Below are 20,478 nucleotides of genomic sequence, written 5' to 3'. Positions count from 1 at the left end.
TGAGTGATTATTCAAATTAACCCCTTAAGGACCGGGCCAATTTCGTTTTTGCGTTTCCGTTTTTTCCTCCCTGTGCTTAAAAGGCCATAGCACTTGCAATTTTTCACCTAGAAACCCACATGAGCCCTTATTTTTTGCGCCACTAATTGTACTTCGCAATGACAGGATGAATTTTTTTTATAAAGTACACTGCAAAAGCAGGAAAAAAAATAAGTGTGGTGAAATTAAATAAAAAAAACCCACATTTTGTTTATTTGGGGGTATTTGTTTTTACGCCATTTGCCCTGGGTAAAACTGACTTATCAAGTAGTTACGATTACGACGATATGTAACATGTATAACTTTTCTTGTATGTGATGGCTTGTAAAAAATTCAAACCATTGTTAACAAAAATATGTTCCTTAAAATCGCTCTATTCCCATACTTGTAGCGCTTTTATCCTTTGGTCTATGGGGCTGTGTGAGGTGTCATTTACCGTGCAAGATCAGGAATGTGATAAATTAATAGTTCGGGCGATTACGCACGCGGCGATACCAAACATGTTTGTTTATTTTTATTTATAAAGGGAAAGGGGAGTGATTCAAACTTTATTAGGGGAGGGGGCTTTTTATTAACAACAACACTTTTTTTTTTCTTTTACATTTATACTAGAAGCCCCCCTGGGGGACTTCTAGTATAAGCACACTGATCTCTCATTGAGATCTATGCTGTATAGATATACAGCATAGATCGATGAGATAGGCACTCGATTGCTTTTGGCTGCTGCAGCCAGAAGCAACCGAATGCCGAGCCGGGATTAGCGCCATTACGGCGCAGACCCTGGACGGTAAAGGATGTGTGGATCGCTCCTCCAGGACAACGTCCCACTAGACACCAGGGAACGGCTCCGGAAGGTAATCTGATGCAGCTGTCAACTTTGACAGCTGCATCTGATTAGCGGGCACGGCGATCGGACCACGTTCCCGCTAATAGCCGCGGTCCTGCTCTGAATAGCGCGGCTCGCTCTAAACTCCCTTAACGACCGCAAGACGTAACTATACGTCTGCAGTCGTTAAAGAGGTCCTGTCACGCCCCGTGCCGGGGTGACAGGCTCCCTACCCCCCGTTACAGCCCCCTATACTCACCTGATCCCGCCGGGTCCCGCTTCCTGATCCGGTCTGGTCACGGAAATATGAGCTCCCGAAGCCCAACGCGCGCGCTCACAGGAGAGTCCGATGCCCATAGAGAACGATGGAGCATCGGACTCCCCATTCATTCTCTATGAGCGTCTGACTCTCCTGTGAGCGCGCGTGCCAGGCTTCGGGCGCTCATATATCCATGACCCGACCGGATCAGGAAGTGGAACCCGGCGGGATCAGGTGAGTATAGGGGGCTGTAACGGGGGGCCGGGAGCCTGTCACCCCAGCACGGGGGGTGACAGGTCTCCTTTAAGGGCATTAAAGGGGAACTCCAGGTAAGAAACAGTTACCCCTATTCAATCCCCACCCATAAGTTTGTCTGTAATAGGTTTCTATTACACAAATTGGTCTGTTTGTCTGCAGCACATCCAGTATCACACCCTGAAGCTGCTAAAAATCTTTACTGCCTGGTCCACTCTGTCTCCACTCCTCTGTCCTTCCCTCCCTTTTGAGACAGAAATCATAATTGCTGTGTTTTCTGTTCCCAGGCAACCTGTAATGCCTCATGCCCCGCCCACCACTGACATCACACAGTGATCACCTGACCAAGAGCAGGAAAACAGCCTCTCCTGAGTAGCGCACAGGAAACGAGACACTGTTGTTTTATCTCTCTCTCTCTCATCTATGTAGATGAGTAGATAGGTAGATACTGTGTATGCTGTGCAAAGCAGAAGCAGATTGAGACAGTGGTGGGCAGATACTGCAAGACAGGTACCTGGCAGTTGGTTCTGAGGTGCAATGCATGCTGGGAGAAGTAGTTTTGTAAATGTGGTATCATTTATAAAAATGTGGATCTGGCGCTATGAGCAGCATAGGGAAACTGTCAATCTGTGACTGATCAGTGAGTGCACCTATAAGCTTTTTGGGTGTTTTATTTTATGGGATCACTTTTTTTTTTGTTTTTTTTAGTGGCAAATTCAATAAAAAAAATAAATAAAACTGTTGTACTAGCTTAGGCGGAACTTTGTGTCACTTACATGCTGCAGCACACAAGGGGTTAAGTAGCAGGACACTCTTGTGGCTGCAGGCATCATTCTGCACCTCCGGCCACAAGAAGCCAATAGCTCCCCGGCGCAGGAGTGGCAGAAGAGAAGGGTGGGGGTAGGGGATTTAAAGTGACTCTGTACCCACAATCTGACCCCCTCCCCTCAAACCGCTAGCTGCTTTTAATACAAGATCTGTCCTGCGGTCCGTTTGGCAGGTGATGCAGTTATTGTCCTAAAAAACAACTTTTAAGCTGGCAGCCCCGTGCCCTACGGGAGCGGCCTACATTGTGTATGCATTAGGCTGGCACACCCTCTCCGTCCCTCCTCCCCACCCTCCTCATCATTAGGAATGCTCCAGGCAGGTTGCCTCCTATTCGTCAGCTGTGAGAGGGTGGCACATGGGCTGGGTCGTTAAGACACCTGTGCAAATGTTCATCTTGAAGAAAATGTTCCAGTGGCATTCTTAATGATGAAGAGGGTGGGGAAGAGGGACGGAGGGGTGTTGCAAAGTTAGGGCACAGATACTCCCGTAGGGCACGGGGCTGCCAGTTTAAAAGTTGCTTTTTAGGACAATAACTGCATCACCTGCCGAACGGACCTCATGACAGATCTTGGATTAAAAGCAGCTATCCGAAGGTACAAGCAGTTTGGGGGGGGGGGGGGGGGGGCAGATTGTGGGTACAGAGTCGCTTTAAATCGTGAATCGCCCATAATGTTACCAAAAATAGTTATAAAAGCCAATCTAAAGGGAACCTAGGCCAAGTGAACGTTTCATGGAAACAAGAATGTTTTATACATGACCTACCTGCGGATGGACTGTTGGTTTATAACTTTGTTAGATTTATATAAGGTATTTTGAGCTGATCTACTAGAATTGTAACACTTCTCACACAGTGGTGGATTCAGGATCATACATAGAAGGAAAGCCATCGTACAGGACGTGTCATTTCTATATTAATTATAAACTTGGCAGCAATTGGATTATTTTCCGTGAAGTTCTATTCCAGACACGTTGCCATATTATGAACCCAAACACTCATTTTCAACAGCTTTTAGAAGTTAATATTGTTTGACAGACCCGGCTAAAGAGATTTGATGCTTGTTCTGGTTTATTGCTGAGAGTAAGGAATCAGTCTGGATTAGGGACGCTCAGAACATACAGTCAGCCGCCTCAGAGAGCAGACATTAGAATGGAGACAAGCATGGCGGCTTCTGACGTAGCTTACACATTTAACAGACAGAAAATCCCACTCTTGAGAAGTGACGTCCTGGAGTAGTTGTGTTTAGACTCAGAGAATGAATTAGGATATTGGGTTTTTTGTAGAAAAGTATTGGATCTGCACAAAAGGAATTTTTTTTTCATGTCAACTGGTGTCAAAAAGTTGTATAGATTAGTAATTAGTAAATTGCTTCTATTTTAAAAATCTGAAGCCCTCCAGTACTTATCAGCTGCTGTATGTCCTGCAGGAAGTGGTGTTTTCTTACCAGTCTTACACAGTGCTCTCTGCTGCCACATCTGTCCAAGACAGGAACTACCCAGATCAGTAGCAAATCCCCGTAGAAAACCTCTCTTGCTCTGAACAGTTCCTGACATGGACAGAGGTGGCAGCAGAGAGCACTGTGTCAGACTGGAAAGAATGATATACTGCATCTGTATTTGATGATTTTCAAGGTTATTGCAGTATATTCCATATTAGGTAAACATGGTAAGCATGGCGACTAATACATGTATTATTAGTCCAGTACCCTTGTATAGATATATCTTCTCCAGCGTAGGAAGAACCTAAAACTACACCACAGGCTTTATCGAAAAGAATTCTACATAGTATTTCCTGATCCAGCCACAGAAAGGAAAAAATGTATATATAATTTTACATTTTTACAACTGGATCTCTGGTCTGGAGTCACTTGAAAAAATCCACGACATGCCTCATAATAGTATGTTATTATCAGGATTGCTCCCTATAAAAGTGAATGTTATTTGATAGGGCTGCAGGGAATACAGCAACCTTTGTGACCACTTAAAGCGACTCTGTTCCCACAATCTGACCCCCCAAACCACTTGTACCTTCGGATAGCTGCTTTTAATCCAAGATCTGTCCTAGGGTCCGTTTTGCAGGTGATGCAGTTATTGTCCTAAAAAAACAACTTTTAAACTTGCAGCCCCATGCCCAATGGCCGGGGCTTAGAGTATCTGTGCCCTAACTTTGCACCACCTCTCTGTCCCTCCTTCCCATCCTCTTCATCATTAGGAATGCCACTGGAACATTTTCTCCTGTCTGAACATTGCACAGGTGCCTTAACAATCCAACCCATGTTCAGTATTCACACAGCTGAGCATTCCTAATGATGAGGAACACGGGAAGGAGGGACGGAGAGGGCGTGCCAGCCTAATGCATACACAATCTAAGTCCCGGCCGTTGTTTTTTAGGACAATAACTGCATCACCTGCCGAACGGACCCCAGGACAGATCTTGGATTAAAAGCCGCTATCTGAAGGTACAAGCGGTTTGCGGGGGTCAGATTGTGGGTACAGAGTCCCTTTAAAGGGTTATCCTAGCTGTCCAGTAAATAATGCTTATTTATTGTTCTACAACTCTCTGATATACTATGTACATTACATGTAGTAAGAGAATTTGTCACTTACTGTGCCGATAGTAGTCCAGTGCTGGCTTTAATTTATTTTTAAGAAATCAACAGGGGTTGTGATCGCAAGCAGTCTTGCAATATACCCTTGGGCAATAGGGGTCTACCTTCACTGCGCATGTGTACAGTTCAGTAGCAGAGAATCCTCTCGCATTGTATGGTCAGCTCTCCTACCTCTGTAACCACACAGTGATATTATACTGACTGAATTGTTACATAGCAAAGAGCAGTGTCTCCTGGTAAGCAGAGCTGATAATATAAATAAAAAAAGTTAATACTATAATAAGCCCAAGATAATTGCCCTAATTCATGATGAACAGGCGTCTTTCCTTGTGTGAGCGCCCAAAGGACTGGGACTTCCGGTGTTTGGTCCCTTTTTTTTTGAACAGCGAAAAGACCAAATATCGGCACAGAGGGAGCATGGAGCAAATTTTATTTAAACATAGAAAACAAAACAAAAAAAGTGAGTATATTGCAAAACTGCTGGCGATCATAACTCTTGGTTATTGCTTAAATAAAATAAAATAGTGACATGTACGCTTCAATGTTAATGCGCAATTGAACATTACTGATCTGAATGTGAAATGTTCTTGAAAAGTTAATTCTTTGTGGTTCATTGCTGATTTCACCAGCCCTCTTTCTTTCCTCCAGATATACGAATGAGGTTGTACCCCGGCACCCATGCCTGAAACTTATTAGTAACTGTGAACAGATGCTTTCCAGCCACACGTCTCGCCGCCTGATAACAATGGAAAAGGTGAAGGAGTTTGAGGTGAGAGAGCTTAGAGAGGGCACACACTGTGGAGGAGACATATTTTCTCTCTTTTTTTTTTTTTTTTTTTTTTCCCCCCCATGTTGCACAAAAATGCAATTTATTTAAACAGGTGAGAACAACTTTTAACATTAATAGTACTACAGTACTGCTTATCAGCAGCAAGTGTTCAGCTTTTATTTTGCGTTCTTCCTTCTGAGCATGTGCAACACACTGATCGTTCAGTCCGATGCCTCTCATTCTAGTAATTCTAAATGATCCGTTTGTATTACATCGAGTTCATGAGAATTCACAGTGATTGCAAAAGAATGACCTTTAGGGTGAATCATACAGCAGGTATGCTAAACAGATTTTGCTGAAAGCCATGCACATGCATTAGAAACAACCCCATCATGTACTGAATGCATTTTCCAGTTGTACAGTTTTTGCCATGAATTTTTCCAGTAAATTAACCCTAAAGGGGTTGTATGAGGATTCTTATTTTCAGAAACCGTACCACTTGTGTCCATGGGATTTGAATGGAAATAAATTCACTGTTATTTATAAAAACAAAAACCAAACACCTTTTTGGCTAAATTAATTTTTTGATCGCTTGTGCTTTGGTGCTTAGACTCCAGCTACCCCAAATCCCTGTGTAATATTTTATTATCATCCTCTGTGGTGATCATCTGCAAATATTTAAACTCTTTAGCCCATCTACAAGGTCACTAATAGAGATGAGTACAATTGTTCAGCATTTGAATACCTTCCGGGTCACAGAGCGGCCGGTGTTTTACCCAGTGGGAACATGGCCCTAAGGTGCATGCATAACTGTAATGGAGATTCAAGCCAAGTTACCATACTATTCAAGATCTCATGTGTCCATACGTATATGCCATTCAAGATACCTCCACAAATCCTCAGCAAGAATATATACACAATCTCTGCCTAAACACTTGTACTTCCTTCATGGTAGTACATTATGATGTGTACTGTACACAAATATCAACGAGCACGGTAAACCGGCGCTTTTACCTGATATTGCCGGAGACCCGCGTTCCTATAATGATATCCTGTAGTAGTTCATGATTGGGGTCTGTGTGTGTCCAACTGGCTACATGTAAGTAACACTTCCAACCAGGTTGGTGCTCCTGCTGAAGGCACCATAAGCTAGTACAACGTTCCGAGTGGATGTGGTGACAAGTGTCTTTGGCCCTAGGCAGGTTGTTGGGGCTCGGAGGTGTGGTGCGAGTATTTCTTCTACTCTTGATGGGACAGTTAATGGCTGTTTCCAAACCATGGTATTAATTGTACCAAGACTGGATGAAGACTGAAAGCCATTTCCTGCTGAACCATACAGATGGCCAGATCCATATCTGGTGTAAACCGCGTGAATCCATGTCCTATAAATACACCATTGGAGTTCAACAGACTGGTGATTGCTGTGTCATGGTCTGGAGAATTTTTACCTGAAATGACATAGGACCATTGGTCATCTTACCAACATTCTTGAATGGTGAATGCTATAAGTACCTGTTAGTAGACATCTACACCAGGGATGGTCCGAACCTGCTTCGTACGAACCCGAACTCTCGGAAATTATTCCCACTGTCTGCCCGCTCCGTGGAGATGGTGGATACAGCGAGAGGACCGCCTGGAAAATTGGATATAGCCATAGGCTGTATCCCAGTTTTCCAGGCGGTCCTCCCGCTGTATCCACCCGCTGCACAGAGCGGGCAGACAGCGGGAATCTGATGCCGAGCGTTCGGGTTCATATGAACCCGAACCTCGGCAGGTTCGGACCATCCCTAATCTACACCTTTATCTTCACCCACCACAGTATCTTCCAGAAACAACACGACTCTTGTCTCCAGTTCAGATGTGGTTTGCAATTTAGCTCCGTTCACTGTAATGGAATTAAGTTGCAAAACCACACCCAAACTAAAGACAAGAGTGGTGCTGTCTCAGGAAGAAAGTGGTCATATTTTTCTAATGCCGGATAACCCCTTTAAGCTTAGTAAATATTTTTGCCCTAAGCAGCACCTGCTATTCTTCACAGATCCCTGTATTCCATGTCTGCACATTTTCTTATTAAACCAAGCCATGTGATGACTCCTTGAGAGATCCAATTTTGAGCTGCTGACAAGTGGAGATGGAAGCGATATGAGGTTTGCTGAGCAGGGCACCAACATGGAATTTGTTCTACTTTATTCCTCAGATGGCTGCTTTCTTACCTTGTTCACCGTGCTTGACCATCTGTAGCTTATATTTGGTTTGTCAAAACATCACGTGTTGATGGATCCCACCGCAGTGTCGCCCAGCACCTATGATGTGCACAACCAGCGACATCCCGGCCTGTAGGGGGATAAAACAAGAGCGGGAATGAGAAACAGCCCCAACATTAACATAACAAATTGTGCATGTTACTCCTCAGATCAACTGTGTTGATTTTGGCACAAACAAAAAGTTTGCCGTCTTTTCCTCCCCTTTAAACCCTTGGCACTTGTTTATTTTCTCTCTGTATTTTGTTTGTCATCCATGGGCAGCTCTTACATCAAGCCGCCTCAGTCCACACCGTTCATTAGTTTTCTTGTTAACCCCTTACAGACCACCTGTGGTTGGTGCGCTCCTTCTGCTCTAATATTCTATGTTGGCGTTTTGTTATTTTATTATTGGCTGTTTAGCTAAGCATCTCTTTGTGGTTTTAAGTGTTTGTATTACAGCACCTGATTGTAGCTCGGAGACTAATGACTTACTGCTCTTTGGCAGGCGAACGGGCAGGTGCTTCTAATTCACAGACCAGATGGTTTTCAGATACTTTGCACATTGACACCATGACTTCACATTGCACGCTCTGCTTTAGGGTACAGAAGAGCTATGAATGAATTCCTTTTCATTATGAATATCTTCTGCCGTGCTAGGATGAAGCCTTGTCCTAGAGTATTTCTTCTCTATAGAGACAGGTCATTTTCTTTTGGAAAGCCTCAGCCACCACACATATGGGTATAATGTTGTGGCTGATCGATGGATGTGTATGGAGTAAAAAAAAAAAAAAAGACTGGCTTAATATTGAGTTCAGGAGATTCAGATGGCCACTCCAGAACTTTCATTTTGTTCTGCTGTAGCCAATGACAGGTCGATCATGACAACCGAAAATATTCAAATGACCCTGGTCACATACCTGTTGATTTCGGTCTGATAACATGCACAGAATTTGAAACAAATTGACAAAAATTTCGTCCAAAACTGCCACCAAAATTTTTGGGATGCAAAGAAAAACCCACAGATAACATCAGCTGACATACAGAAATCTCTGAAAATTAGCGGTGTGACTGTTAAGATGCACAATAAGGAGGCACTTAAAGAAAAATAGGCTGCATGGTGGAGTCGCCAGAAGAAAGCCATTACTGCGCAAATGCCACAATGTGTATTGCCTACAATATGCCAAACAGCACAAAGACAAGCCTCAAAACTTCTAGAACAAGTTCATTTGGAGTGATAAGACCAAAATCTAACTTTAGCCACAGCCATAAACGTAACATTTGAAGAGGTGTCAACAATGCCTATGATGAAAGCACAGAGGTGGATGGCTGATGTTTTGGGGATGTGTAAGCTACAAAGGCAGAGGAAACATGGTCAAAATTGAAGGGAAGATGAATGCAACACGTTATCAGAAAATACTTGAGGCCCATTTGCACTCATCAGTCCGAAAGCTGCACATGGGACGTACTTAGAAGTTCCAACGTGTCAATGATCCAAAAGACAAGGCCAAGCCGACCAGGTCATAGGTTACAGCAGAACAAAGTGAAGGTTCTGGAGTGGTCATCTCAGTCTCCTGACCTCAGTATCATTGACAGGAACTGGAGGCTTTTTGCCAAGAAGAATGGGCAGCTTAACCATATGAAAAAATAAAGAACCTCATCCACAACTACCACAAAAGACTTCAAGCTGTCATTGATGTTAGAGAGGGCAATACGCGGTATTAAGAACTGTAAAAGTATGTAAGCTTTTGATCAGGGTCATTTGGATGTTTTGGTTGTCATTATGATTTAATAAGAGAAAACACAGTAGTTTGACAATACATATCTTTACCAACCACAAACAAAAAAGCAAAAAATTCAGCCGGGGTATATAAACTTTTGAGTACAACTGTATTTTGTAGGTGTAATATAAGGTGTATTGTGAAGGTGTAAGGGCTTATTCCCACGTTCTGTGAAAAATGGACAGCACGGTCAGAGAAGCCCTATAGTGGAATCTTTCCCCGCCCAGCATGATGTATCACTATGATGCCGGGAGCAGGGAAAGTGTTGAAGCAGCTGTGTGGCTGAAACTGTGCCGTTTCACAGTACATGGTAATAAGCCCTTATGCATTGTGCAGGCTAAAAATGGAATATTTGCCCTATTATTCCTAAGGCCATTGTGAAGGTTAAGGCTATGTTCATACATTTGTTTTTTAACAGTCGTCAAAACCACAGCCGTTATTTTGAGTATCAAATAACTGCCATGTTTAACATACTTTGGCGGCCGTCATTGCAATGACGGCCGCTGATACATGTTTATATTTGCCATGGCTGCCTTTACACACCCTTATGGGTGTGGCTTTTTGTAAAGGGTAAATGTTACAGCTTTCATTACTTATTTTATATCACACCTCATGGTGCTTGTTCTGGTAAAAAGTCGTTTTTATCACCTGTGGATTGGTATTTGTGGGCGGGGCCTTGCGGCCTATGTGCCACATCGCTCCACCTCTAGCACCACTTAGCCCCGCCCCATCCATGATGTCATTGCCGCATAGGCCCCACCCCCCTCAGCAGCCATTGGAAGGGCCAGCCTAAAGTTTTAGGCCCTAGATTGTCCCACACCAATGGCCACTGAGAGGGGGGGGCCTATGCGGCGATGATGTCACGGATGGGGCGGGGCGATGTGGCACATAGACCGTGAGGCCCCGCCCACATATACCAATCCACAGGTGATAAAAACAACTTTTTACCAGAACAAGCACCATGAGGTGTGATATAAAATAAGTAATGAAAGCTGTAACATTTACCCTTTACATCACAAAAAATCTATCACGGACCAGCCACCCAGATAATGGCAGCAGTGCAAATCAGGGGGGCCAAGATACGTTCAATTAAATACTATCACAGAGGCGTATCACATAGGACGTACCGATACGTCCTGGAAGTCTGTCCCCAGACGACCCTGGACGTACCGGTACGTCCTGAGCTATGAAGCGCGCTGCGGAGCGCGCTTCCTAGCAGGTGGGGGCCGGCTGCAATCAGCAGCCGCCACCTCACCACTAATGTCACCACTAATGTCACGCGATCGCTGCAGCGTGACATTAACTCCTTAAACGCCGCAGCCGCAGTGTAAGTGACGGGGAGTCCCCTGTCACTTACCGATCGGGACCCCCGCAGTGTCACTGCGGGGGTCCCGATCGTTAAAACAGACCGCCGGAGGTCTCTCACCTGCCTCCGTGCGGGCAGATATAACAAAGCATCATTGCGAACGGCATAGACAAAAAGAGGGAAAAAAGTGCGCCGGTTACCGATTTTGTTACATTATATATAAAAATTTTTTTATAAAAAGCAATCAAAACGTCCGATCTTCACAAATATGGTATTAATAAAAACTAGAGATCATGGCGGAAAAAATGACACCCCATACAGCCCCATAGGTGAAGAAATAAAACTGTTATAAGCGTCACAATAGGCCCACTTTATTAATAATTGCCAAAAAAAAGGATTTCATTAAAAAATATATATAACATTAGAGAATCTGTGTAAACCTGCATATGGTTGTGATCGGACTGACCTATAGAGTAATGGTATCATGTCGCTGTTACCATATAGTGCATTACGTAGACACAGGAACCCCACAAACGTTACCATATTGCATTCTTTTTTACAATTTCACCTATTTATATCTTCATAAATAATATATTTGGGATTCCATCATACATGTTATGGTAAAATGAATGACGCCATTACAAAGTACAACTTTTCCTGTAACAAATAAGCCATTACATGGCCTTGTAGATAGAAAACTGAAAGTGCTAGAGCTCTTAGAAGGGGAGGAGGGAAAAACGAAAGCGCAAAGATCAAAATTTGCGCGGTCCACTAGGTTATTTTGGGCCTGGTCCTCAAAGGGTTAAAATATAACTTTTATTGTTATTGCGTAAAACTTTAAAAACGCCACCAACATATACACGTGTGTGGGTACACTCACACTCAGGTCGGGTGTACTCCACTAATTGCCAGAAAAATCTCTTATTTGGGACAATCTCCACACAAAGAACAGACAACCCAATACAAAAACCAAATTCATAAACAAACCCAACGCGTTTCCCCATCTATCCTTGACGGTTCGTCAGGGGTTAATTCCGTGTGTATGTATGTCAACACCTCTATAGACCTATTACCTAGGTGTTAACTAACAGCACTGACTCCGTATGATACAGTCAATATGGGACAAATGCAGCGGCGCCGCAATTCAATACACAGTAACGCACTCTTCTCCCAACAGTGTCAGATGCAACAAAACAGATTTAAGAGGACATAACAAATTAAACAAACAGGAGGTGGCTCAACTGAGCCCCTTACTATGTCCCCTGCGGCTGGCGCAAGGTCTATGGTCCGACCCGCGTAGATAAGACGCTGCTCCAATGTGGTGATGGCCGCTGTCAAGGCTAGACGGGGAACCGCGTTGGGTTTATTTATGAATTTGGTTTTTGTATTGGGTTGTCTGTTCTTCATGTGTGGAGATTGTGCCATATAGGAAATTTTTCTGGCATTTTGTGGGGTACACCCGACCAGAGTGTGAGTGTACCCACACACATGTATATGTTGGTGGCGTTTTTAAAGTTTTACGCAATAACAATAAGTTATATTTTAAATATGTGATACGCCTCTGTGATAGTACCCTTTACATTACACCTCATGGTGCTTGTTCTCGTAAAAAGTTGTTTTTATCACCTGTGGATTGGTATATGTGGGTGGGGCCTTGCGGCCTATGTGCCACATCGCCTCGCCCCATCTGTGACGTCATCGCCGCATAGGCCCCCTCAGTGGCCATTGGTGTGGGACAATTTAGGGGGGTGGGGCCTAGAGCTTTAGGCTGGCCCTTCCAATGGCTGTTGAGGGGGTGGGGTCTATGCGGCGATGCCGTTATGGATGGGGCTGGGCTAAGTGGCGCTAGAGGCGGAGCGATGTGGCACATAGACTGCAAGGCCCCGCCCACATGTACCAATTCACAGGTGATAAAAACAACTTTTTACCAGAACAAGCACCATGAGGTGTGATATAAAATAAGTAATGAAAGCTGTAACATTTACCCTTTACACCTGTGGAGAGCAGTCAAAATGGAAAACAGTGTCACTTTAAGCAGTAATTTGACCTTTTCCTTTCACTTGCTTTAAAAATCTCCCTTGTTGTGTTTTTACTAGAGATAAGCCATAGGCTGTATCCATGTTTTCCAGGCCTCCCAAGGGCTGCATCCAAGTACTCCAGCCACCAGTATTTACATGCCACATAATTGGACTCAATTATGCTTGAGTCACGCTCATCTCTAGTTTTTAACCACCATGTAGTAAACAGTACATCGATGCAATGGCTGCTAGAATTCTGCTCAGAAAGTACGCGCACGTGTGTGTGTGTGTGTGTATGTGAATATATATATTATTATACTATACATATTATATATAGTGTCTCCTGTCAGCTTAAAAAAATATTGCACAGATGAAACTTTACCAGTCCTCTATTGCACAGAGAATCTCATACTCTCAGTGTACTGGGAGTATATTGCACGTGGTTGAGATGCTCAGTATTATCTAATGCTTAGAGTCTCGGTACCTGTTTGTAAATTTATAGCAAAGACTGAATTATTTTGTTGCCTGAGATGCTGTCTTGTGCAGGTCCCAAACATTCAGGCATAGATATACAGGTCAAAGTATAGCTGCATTCTTCTAATTCAAAGAACAAAGTCTTAATGGGAGTCCCATAGAGATGTTAACATATTGTACATATACCATGAATGTCTCAGATGGAATAGGCCTTTATAGGGTATTCTAGTAATAACTAAAGATGAGCAAATCTCAAGCATGCTCAGGTCCGTCTGAACCCGAACCAGTGGCATTTGATTACAGGTGGTGGCAGACGGATGCAGCCCTAGGGAGTCCTGGAAAACATAGATACAGCCTATGGTTTCTGACTGTATTCATGTTTCCTAGGGCTGCATCCAACTTTTTCACCGGTAATCAAATGGGGGTCTTATTTTCCCAGTTCAGATGGTTCAGCACTCTACTGCACTGCAACTATAATCAAAGGCTAAGGAACAGGATTTATTTTTTTCACTAATCTAAGATGTGTACCAACAGTGGTCAGGGTCCTGCAAATGGCCTTAGTTTTATATGATACCTTGTTGACTATGTGCTGTCCCCACTAGAAGTAGCTGGAAGCATACTGTTATACATCTACACTCAAGAGTTACAGAAACATTGTAGCTTGCAATGTCCTTCTAATTGTGCAAATACCATTAACATCTATAGGAGTTGTGCAACCCATGTAAAGTGGCAGGCTTGACTCCGCAACCAGGCAGAGGGGGCTAGAGGGGCCTCCATCTCCAGATCAGGCCAGGTCCCAGAGGCGCGACGTACATCCATCAAACACTGTGGTTATGTCATCAATGTCCAGGTGGGAATACCACTTTAAATAATACTGTGTCATATTGAGACATTATATGACGGAACCCAGAGCCGCCACTTAGTACTGAACTATAGGAACTCTCTGTGCTGCCGTACAGGCTCTCTTTATGAGGCTCCGTTACTTAAAGCTGCAGGAATATCAGAAGTAATATTTTATTATGTGTGCAGAACATGCCAATGTGTTACCTGGGCACGCTTGTTCTCCAGATAGATTGCAGGGCAGCTCATCCATCATGCTGGTGTAAGCAGTGTCACTGTATGGGGTCATTATATTGGTTAATCTTGTGGGGTTTGCTCCTGTGACTTGCATCTTAATGATGAAGAGTAAAGAGTAGATTGGGTAAGGCATTCTTCTCTAAGCCATTGTATATACCATAATCCTGTAATATTGCACTTATTATCTCTTCTACCATGGCGTTCCTTGGCACTGCAGATGTGCTTTGTGGAGCCAGCATGCTCGGAGGCATTAACCCTCTTTACATTGCCAGAGCCTAATTTGGCTGTGAAAGGAGGGAGATTTGTATGACCCTCTTGGTAATTGACTGCACTACTTAACTGCAGTAGATTTAAGCATTTGTTTGCACCACATTGTTTGGAAACCATTCACTTAGTATAGAAACCCTCTTTTCTGCTTTATGTCAAGATCCGAATCTTTAGACACACTTTGGAATTGGCTCCCAGCGGCGATCCTCCCTCGCACTCTAATTTCACAGTTGTTGATTTGACTGCAGGATAAAGTTGTTATTCAGGACTTGGTTTCCAGCTCTCCTCCTAATCCACTAAACAGGGAATTATGTCGCTTGGGTTCTAGGAGGTTCTTTTTTTTTTTTTTTTTTTTTTTTTTAAATTTAATCTAAAGCAATAAAGATCTGCTCTCTCGAATGCGTTTGTTTTGGACCGGTCGATGACTGTTTGCTCCCAATTATAAGAAGTTTAAACAAGGGACCTTGTATATTTCTGTCTGCTTTAGGTTGTTAGCTGAAGTGGTTCCTGCCGCCTCACACCTGGTACTTATTTTCTGTCCACAAGCGTAGATTATTATCTTACTTGCTAAGCACCAAATGTACAGTTGCTAGATTGATAGTCAAGAGAACCAATAAAGGAAATTAAAGAAATAATAACCTATTGAAAGTACGAATACCAATTACAACTTACCCCATGTAACAGCATTTCTTCCGCTTTAAGAAGACCGAGGCCACCCACATACAAGCCCCATATTTCACTTATTTGCCCTTTTGAATTATAATTTTTTTTTTACTTACATATTTGACGTTTCCAATTTATGAATATGATATATAACGTCCTTCAAATCTCGGTATGAGCGCTATATTTGGCCATGTTCACACTAAATTAACGGCCGCCATTTTGATTTAAAATAACAGCCTGTAAATACAATGGGTGTTAGTTCACACAATAACACAATATACAATAACATTAATGTTCGTGTCATTAATTTGTGGCCGTTATTAAGTGAACAGCGGCTGTTATTTTATGTTGTTCACACCCAAAGGGGTGTGAAAAAGCAGCCATATCGGACACAACTTAGAATAATTTATCAGCAGCCATTATTGTAATGACAGCCACCGTAGTATGTTAGACAACGGCCGTTATTTAATACTCAAAACAACAGCCATGGTTTAGAGTATCAAATAATGACAGTTGAAAATCATTGTGTGATTTGCTAGATTCTGACAGGTCCGTAAATATGGACGGTGTGCAGCGGAACGGGGTCCGGAGTTTTCTGAGCTTTTGGCATCATAATGATACGTGATGCCGGGAGCAGCGGCAATGTTAGATTCTAACAGGTTCGTTAAGATGGACGGTGTGCAGTGGAACGGGATCTGGAGTTTTCAGAGCTTCTGGAATCATAATGATACAAGATGCCAGGAGCAGCGGCGTGGCTGTGTCAGTACAGTACCATAAAGATTTCAACAGTTTCTGAGCTCCTGGCACCATAATGAGACATGATGACAAACTCTGTTCTATTGCACACCATCCGTATTTATGCAGTGGAGCTTGGAACATGTGAATCATCCATATTTATGTAGTGGAGCTTGGAACGTGAGAATGCCCCCTTATTGTAGATCGGTGCAGATATTCCCATGTCTGTATTTCAGATATACAGCCTGCCCTAGTATTTGTTATTGTATTGCATTTTTGATATTAATGAAGTGTGCCAAAATATTATTTTCATGTATTTTCATGGCATGTGACCTAAAACAAATCTGTATTATGTCTCTTATTTACTGTTCTATTTTATATAGAAAATAGATCTGTAATTACTGTGTGAATGTGGCCTTAGGGTGCATTCAGACTGAGGAACACACCCTTACACCTATGCTTCCCTACCGGTTGCTTAGAAGCCGTATGTTCGTCTGAGCCCCATAGATACAGCATTACTAGACCTTTGTACTAGAGTCAGAACCATATCACTATTATAATCTATTATTTTTTTAACAAAAAATGGAACAATCTGCTTATGTGAATAATGGAGCTCTGATTTATGTTCTGTAGCACACCTTCCATATTTAAAGGAGTATTCCACTCCAACATAACTTTTCATATGTTGCTGCCCATGGTGAGGCAAACAATTTCTTTCCTACTTGTTATTATCTATTCAGTCTCCTTCCCCCAGTTGTGAGCTGCTGCTTTCTGCTATAGAAACAAAAATTTGTGTGTGAGTTTTTCTGTCTTTCCCTCCTTCCCCTCCCTTCTCAGATGCTGATATAATTAAGTCCCTATATGCAACTTTGTAACTTTTTTGTAATGCTGGGAGGGATAATCACAGTGAGTTCATCAGTAACATGACCTCAGTTTAACTCTCCCAGCATTACAAAGAAAGCTACAGTAAGTTGCAGATAAAGCCTGCCAGAGACTTGTTTACATCAGCCGTCCCAGAAGGGAGGAGGGGGAGATGGAGAGAGTAGTTCTTACACAGTTTTTTGTGTGTTAAGCAGAAGGCAGCAGTTCAGCTCTGGAGGAAGGAGACTGAATAGATAAAATTATAATAGATAGTATTATAATAGATAGTAAGTATGGAATAAATTGTTAGTCTCAGCATGGGCAGGAACATATGAAAAGTGGAATACCCATTTAAGGACCATGCACGGAAAAGGGTTTGGGAGTAATTCTGCAGTGCACTGTACTGCAGTGCAGATGAGGGACTGAAACAACTTCATACAATCTCTGGGAACTGTATTGAATAAGGCTACATTTCACAAATTCAGTAGTTTTTCAGCACCATGTTCACTCACAGTATTTTTGCTCAGTATTTTTCAACCAAAACACATAAAAGATCTGTTCACACACTGTTGAAATTGAGCGGATGGCCGTCATTTAAAAACAACAGCTGTTAAAAATGAAATGACTTATTTTCAACAGTGTGTGAACATAGCCTTTCTGTGTGTACAATCCACTCCTGGTTTTGGTGGAAAAATAGTGAGCTAAAATACTGTGTGCGAACATAGCCATAATCTGTAAAAAATTCATTCAGATTGCATGTGTAACATGTATTTTTTGTTCATGAGCAAAATTACTCATTCGTATTTTTTTAAGGATTTGTGGACGTTACAGCCATTTAATCTGTAAGGCCTTATTCACACGTCAGTATGTTTTTTCTGGATGAAAATCTGGATCCTCTATTTTTCATCCACAATCCGCAAAAAAATCATCCGTTTTGCATTCGTATTGTGTTCCATATTTTTATCTGTTTTTTGCGGATCCGCAAAAAAAAAGGTGTGTAGTAAAGAAAAAAAGAGTGGATGGCAAAAATTATGTCAGTAGTTGTCCTAACCCCCCAAAAAGGTCAGCTGGTCATCTGGGGGTCATTCTATAGTCATTTCTATCAGGCAGGATATTTCTGGCAGGAGGAGCTTGGTGATGTAAAAAAAAAAAAAAAAAACGGATCCGTGATACGGATGGTTTTACGGATGTTTTTGCGGATTCCAATGTACTCTCCGAAAATTTTGTGCTCTCCATAGACTTCTATTGGGGTGTCCGTTCCGTAATTACAGGCAGTATTACAACCTGTCCAATTTTAATTTTTTTTTCACGGATTGTGGATCCGCAAAAAAAACGGATGTATGAATAGCATCATTGAAATTGAAGTATTGTAATATATTCAATTTTTCCTGGTCCGGGAAAAGGACTGAAAAATACTGACGTGTGAATTGGTCCTAAGAATTACGGATCCGCGAAGATTCTGGACGCTCCCATAGACTTCTCTGGAACGATCTATGTCACATTTATGGTCCGTTTTAGAGCTTGTCAGTAATTTTTGAGGATCTGTTAATATACGGACAGTGTGAACATCCTATTTGAAAGCAATGGGCCCTAAATTTGTCTGTAATTGCAGATTCACAATTACAAACAAAACAACAGCCTAAGAGTCATGCCGTGTTCTATTTATTGTATTACGGTCATAACCTGATGTTTTTTGTGCACTCTCTTGATCAGGACAAGGACCAATACGCACATTTGGAGGATGGACAGCATTTACTGTATCAAGGTCACAACTCCTTCCGTGAGAAGTATTTTAGCGGCTTAGCGAAGAGAATTGCCAGAGGCGAACGAGCCAGAGCCAGAGAAGAAAACTGCAGCGATTTCAGTTCTACACAAGAGCAGCAGGGTGTCTGATGTCCAGTGTTTTATGTTATTTTAAGTATTTTGCATCTCATGGATGCGGCTGAGATTTCAGTCTCTCATTCTCAAATGATTATGAAAAACTTTCCACGCTCTCGAGGTGTAATGAGCCATCTCCCTTAATACCTTCCCTAACATCTGCTACAATAACTGACAGGTGTGTGGACGCACATGCTCCACCCTCTACTGCTGACGGATAGTTGATCCTCAGGATCGATGAGCGGGGGGGGGGAAGCATGTTCGCTGTATTTTCTGTGAATACAGACAGCAGCAAGAACGAAACAACATGGCTGACGATGCTCACCAAGTGTTCTTATTACCATCTGCAAAAGGACTTCTCACCTGCCTTTGACCTTGTGTTTTGTGACCACCACCGTGAAGGGTTATGAAGGGGTTAAACTAACATAGAACGGTTTCATATTCATTTGGAGGACTGTGCGAGGTCTCTGGTTTACATTCTCGTATTTTATTGTATATAAACCTGCGCTCTGTATTTATAGTCTTTTTAATGGGAATTAGCACCGCTAAGTGGCCACAGAGCCGGAGCTCACTGGCTGCCGCGTCTGTCTTTCACAGAAGGAAGTTGCACTGTTTTCTTTTCAGTCTCCAACCTCTGGAATCTGTTCTTAACATGTAAGGGTGATGAAGTGTCCCTCATTAGGGAGATTGCTTTCATTTGTTATTGTTTGTAATTGATACACATTAAACACACACAAGCTTGCTTTGTCTTGTTACAGCAGCGTTGCATGCAGGGACCCTTTGTGGTTTGTTATTGGTCTGACCCTGGCCGGTAATGTTAAGCCCAGAGGACTTGGACTGAGGCTTTGGAGGGCGATGGCATTTTGTTGAGCCTGTCCACATCTGAAGCTCATCTGTTCTTTTTCATTTGTTTTTACATTCCTACTATCCACCGCTCTCTTAAGACAGCTGACTTTATGTTGTTGTTTTTTTTTTCCCTTTATTACTCACAACCTAGAAGATTTTTTTTTTTTTTTTGTGGAGCCATAATAAATAGGTGTATGGCTCCTCTTGATAATTCTCTTTTGAAATTGAATCCGTGTTTAGACTTTTATGTCTCTTTATTTTTATTTGGTTCTAACACTTTGCTGATTTTACCTTGTCACCCTTGGGAAGATAACTGTAAAGATGAATCACTAATAATTGTGGTCAGTAAGACCTTTTGCCCTTCCTCACACAGGACAGGACTAAACTATTGCACCATGTACTAATGATGTATTCTGGGTAAGCATGGGAAAATGGCAAAAACAACACAAAGAATGAAATGTTCCTGGAAACTAGACCCTTTCAGCAAACAGCCAAGAGTTTCTGTGTAATATGCATGCACAGATTTATAGGTGGATTTTTACAGGTATTCCTGTTTGTCTATAAAACCAATTCTTATCGCGAAACTGGATGTAAATAAATACCTTGAGATTTAGTTGATAGTGTAGTTATGTTGTGGTATAGGAGTATAATAACACCTTTACTGAAAGCTGTAGTGGATTGTTCTTTATTAACCTGATTGAAATCACAGAGGAGGGAAATTATCAAGGATTAGGGATGAGCAAATTTAGG

The 20,478-nt window shown here is 42.4% G+C and overlaps 1 protein-coding gene across 2 annotated transcripts in view; it reads left to right on the top strand.

Annotated features, from left to right (window-relative positions):
• Positions 1-19,977, top strand: part of TRMT11 (tRNA methyltransferase 11 homolog) — a 45,056-nt gene extending 25,079 nt beyond the window's left edge. Inside the window, exons 6-7 of one of the 2 annotated variants that reach the window (XM_069974888.1) lie at positions 5,462-5,582; positions 18,718-19,977. In XM_069974888.1, the coding sequence (XP_069830989.1) occupies positions 5,462-5,582; positions 18,718-18,897 (301 nt within the window). In that variant the 3' untranslated portion in view covers positions 18,898-19,977. The remainder of the gene's footprint in view (positions 1-5,461; positions 5,583-18,717) is intronic. The other variant, XM_069974887.1, reaches the window with a different exon arrangement.
• The last annotated feature ends 501 nt before the right edge of the window (positions 19,978-20,478 follow it).

The sequence above is a fragment of the Dendropsophus ebraccatus genome, chromosome 6 (assembly GCF_027789765.1).
Source record: "Dendropsophus ebraccatus isolate aDenEbr1 chromosome 6, aDenEbr1.pat, whole genome shotgun sequence".
NCBI classification, from domain to species: Eukaryota; Metazoa; Chordata; class Amphibia; order Anura; family Hylidae; genus Dendropsophus; species Dendropsophus ebraccatus.
Note: the sequence above shows the minus strand (reverse complement) of the source record. Positions and strands in the feature narration are given on the sequence as shown.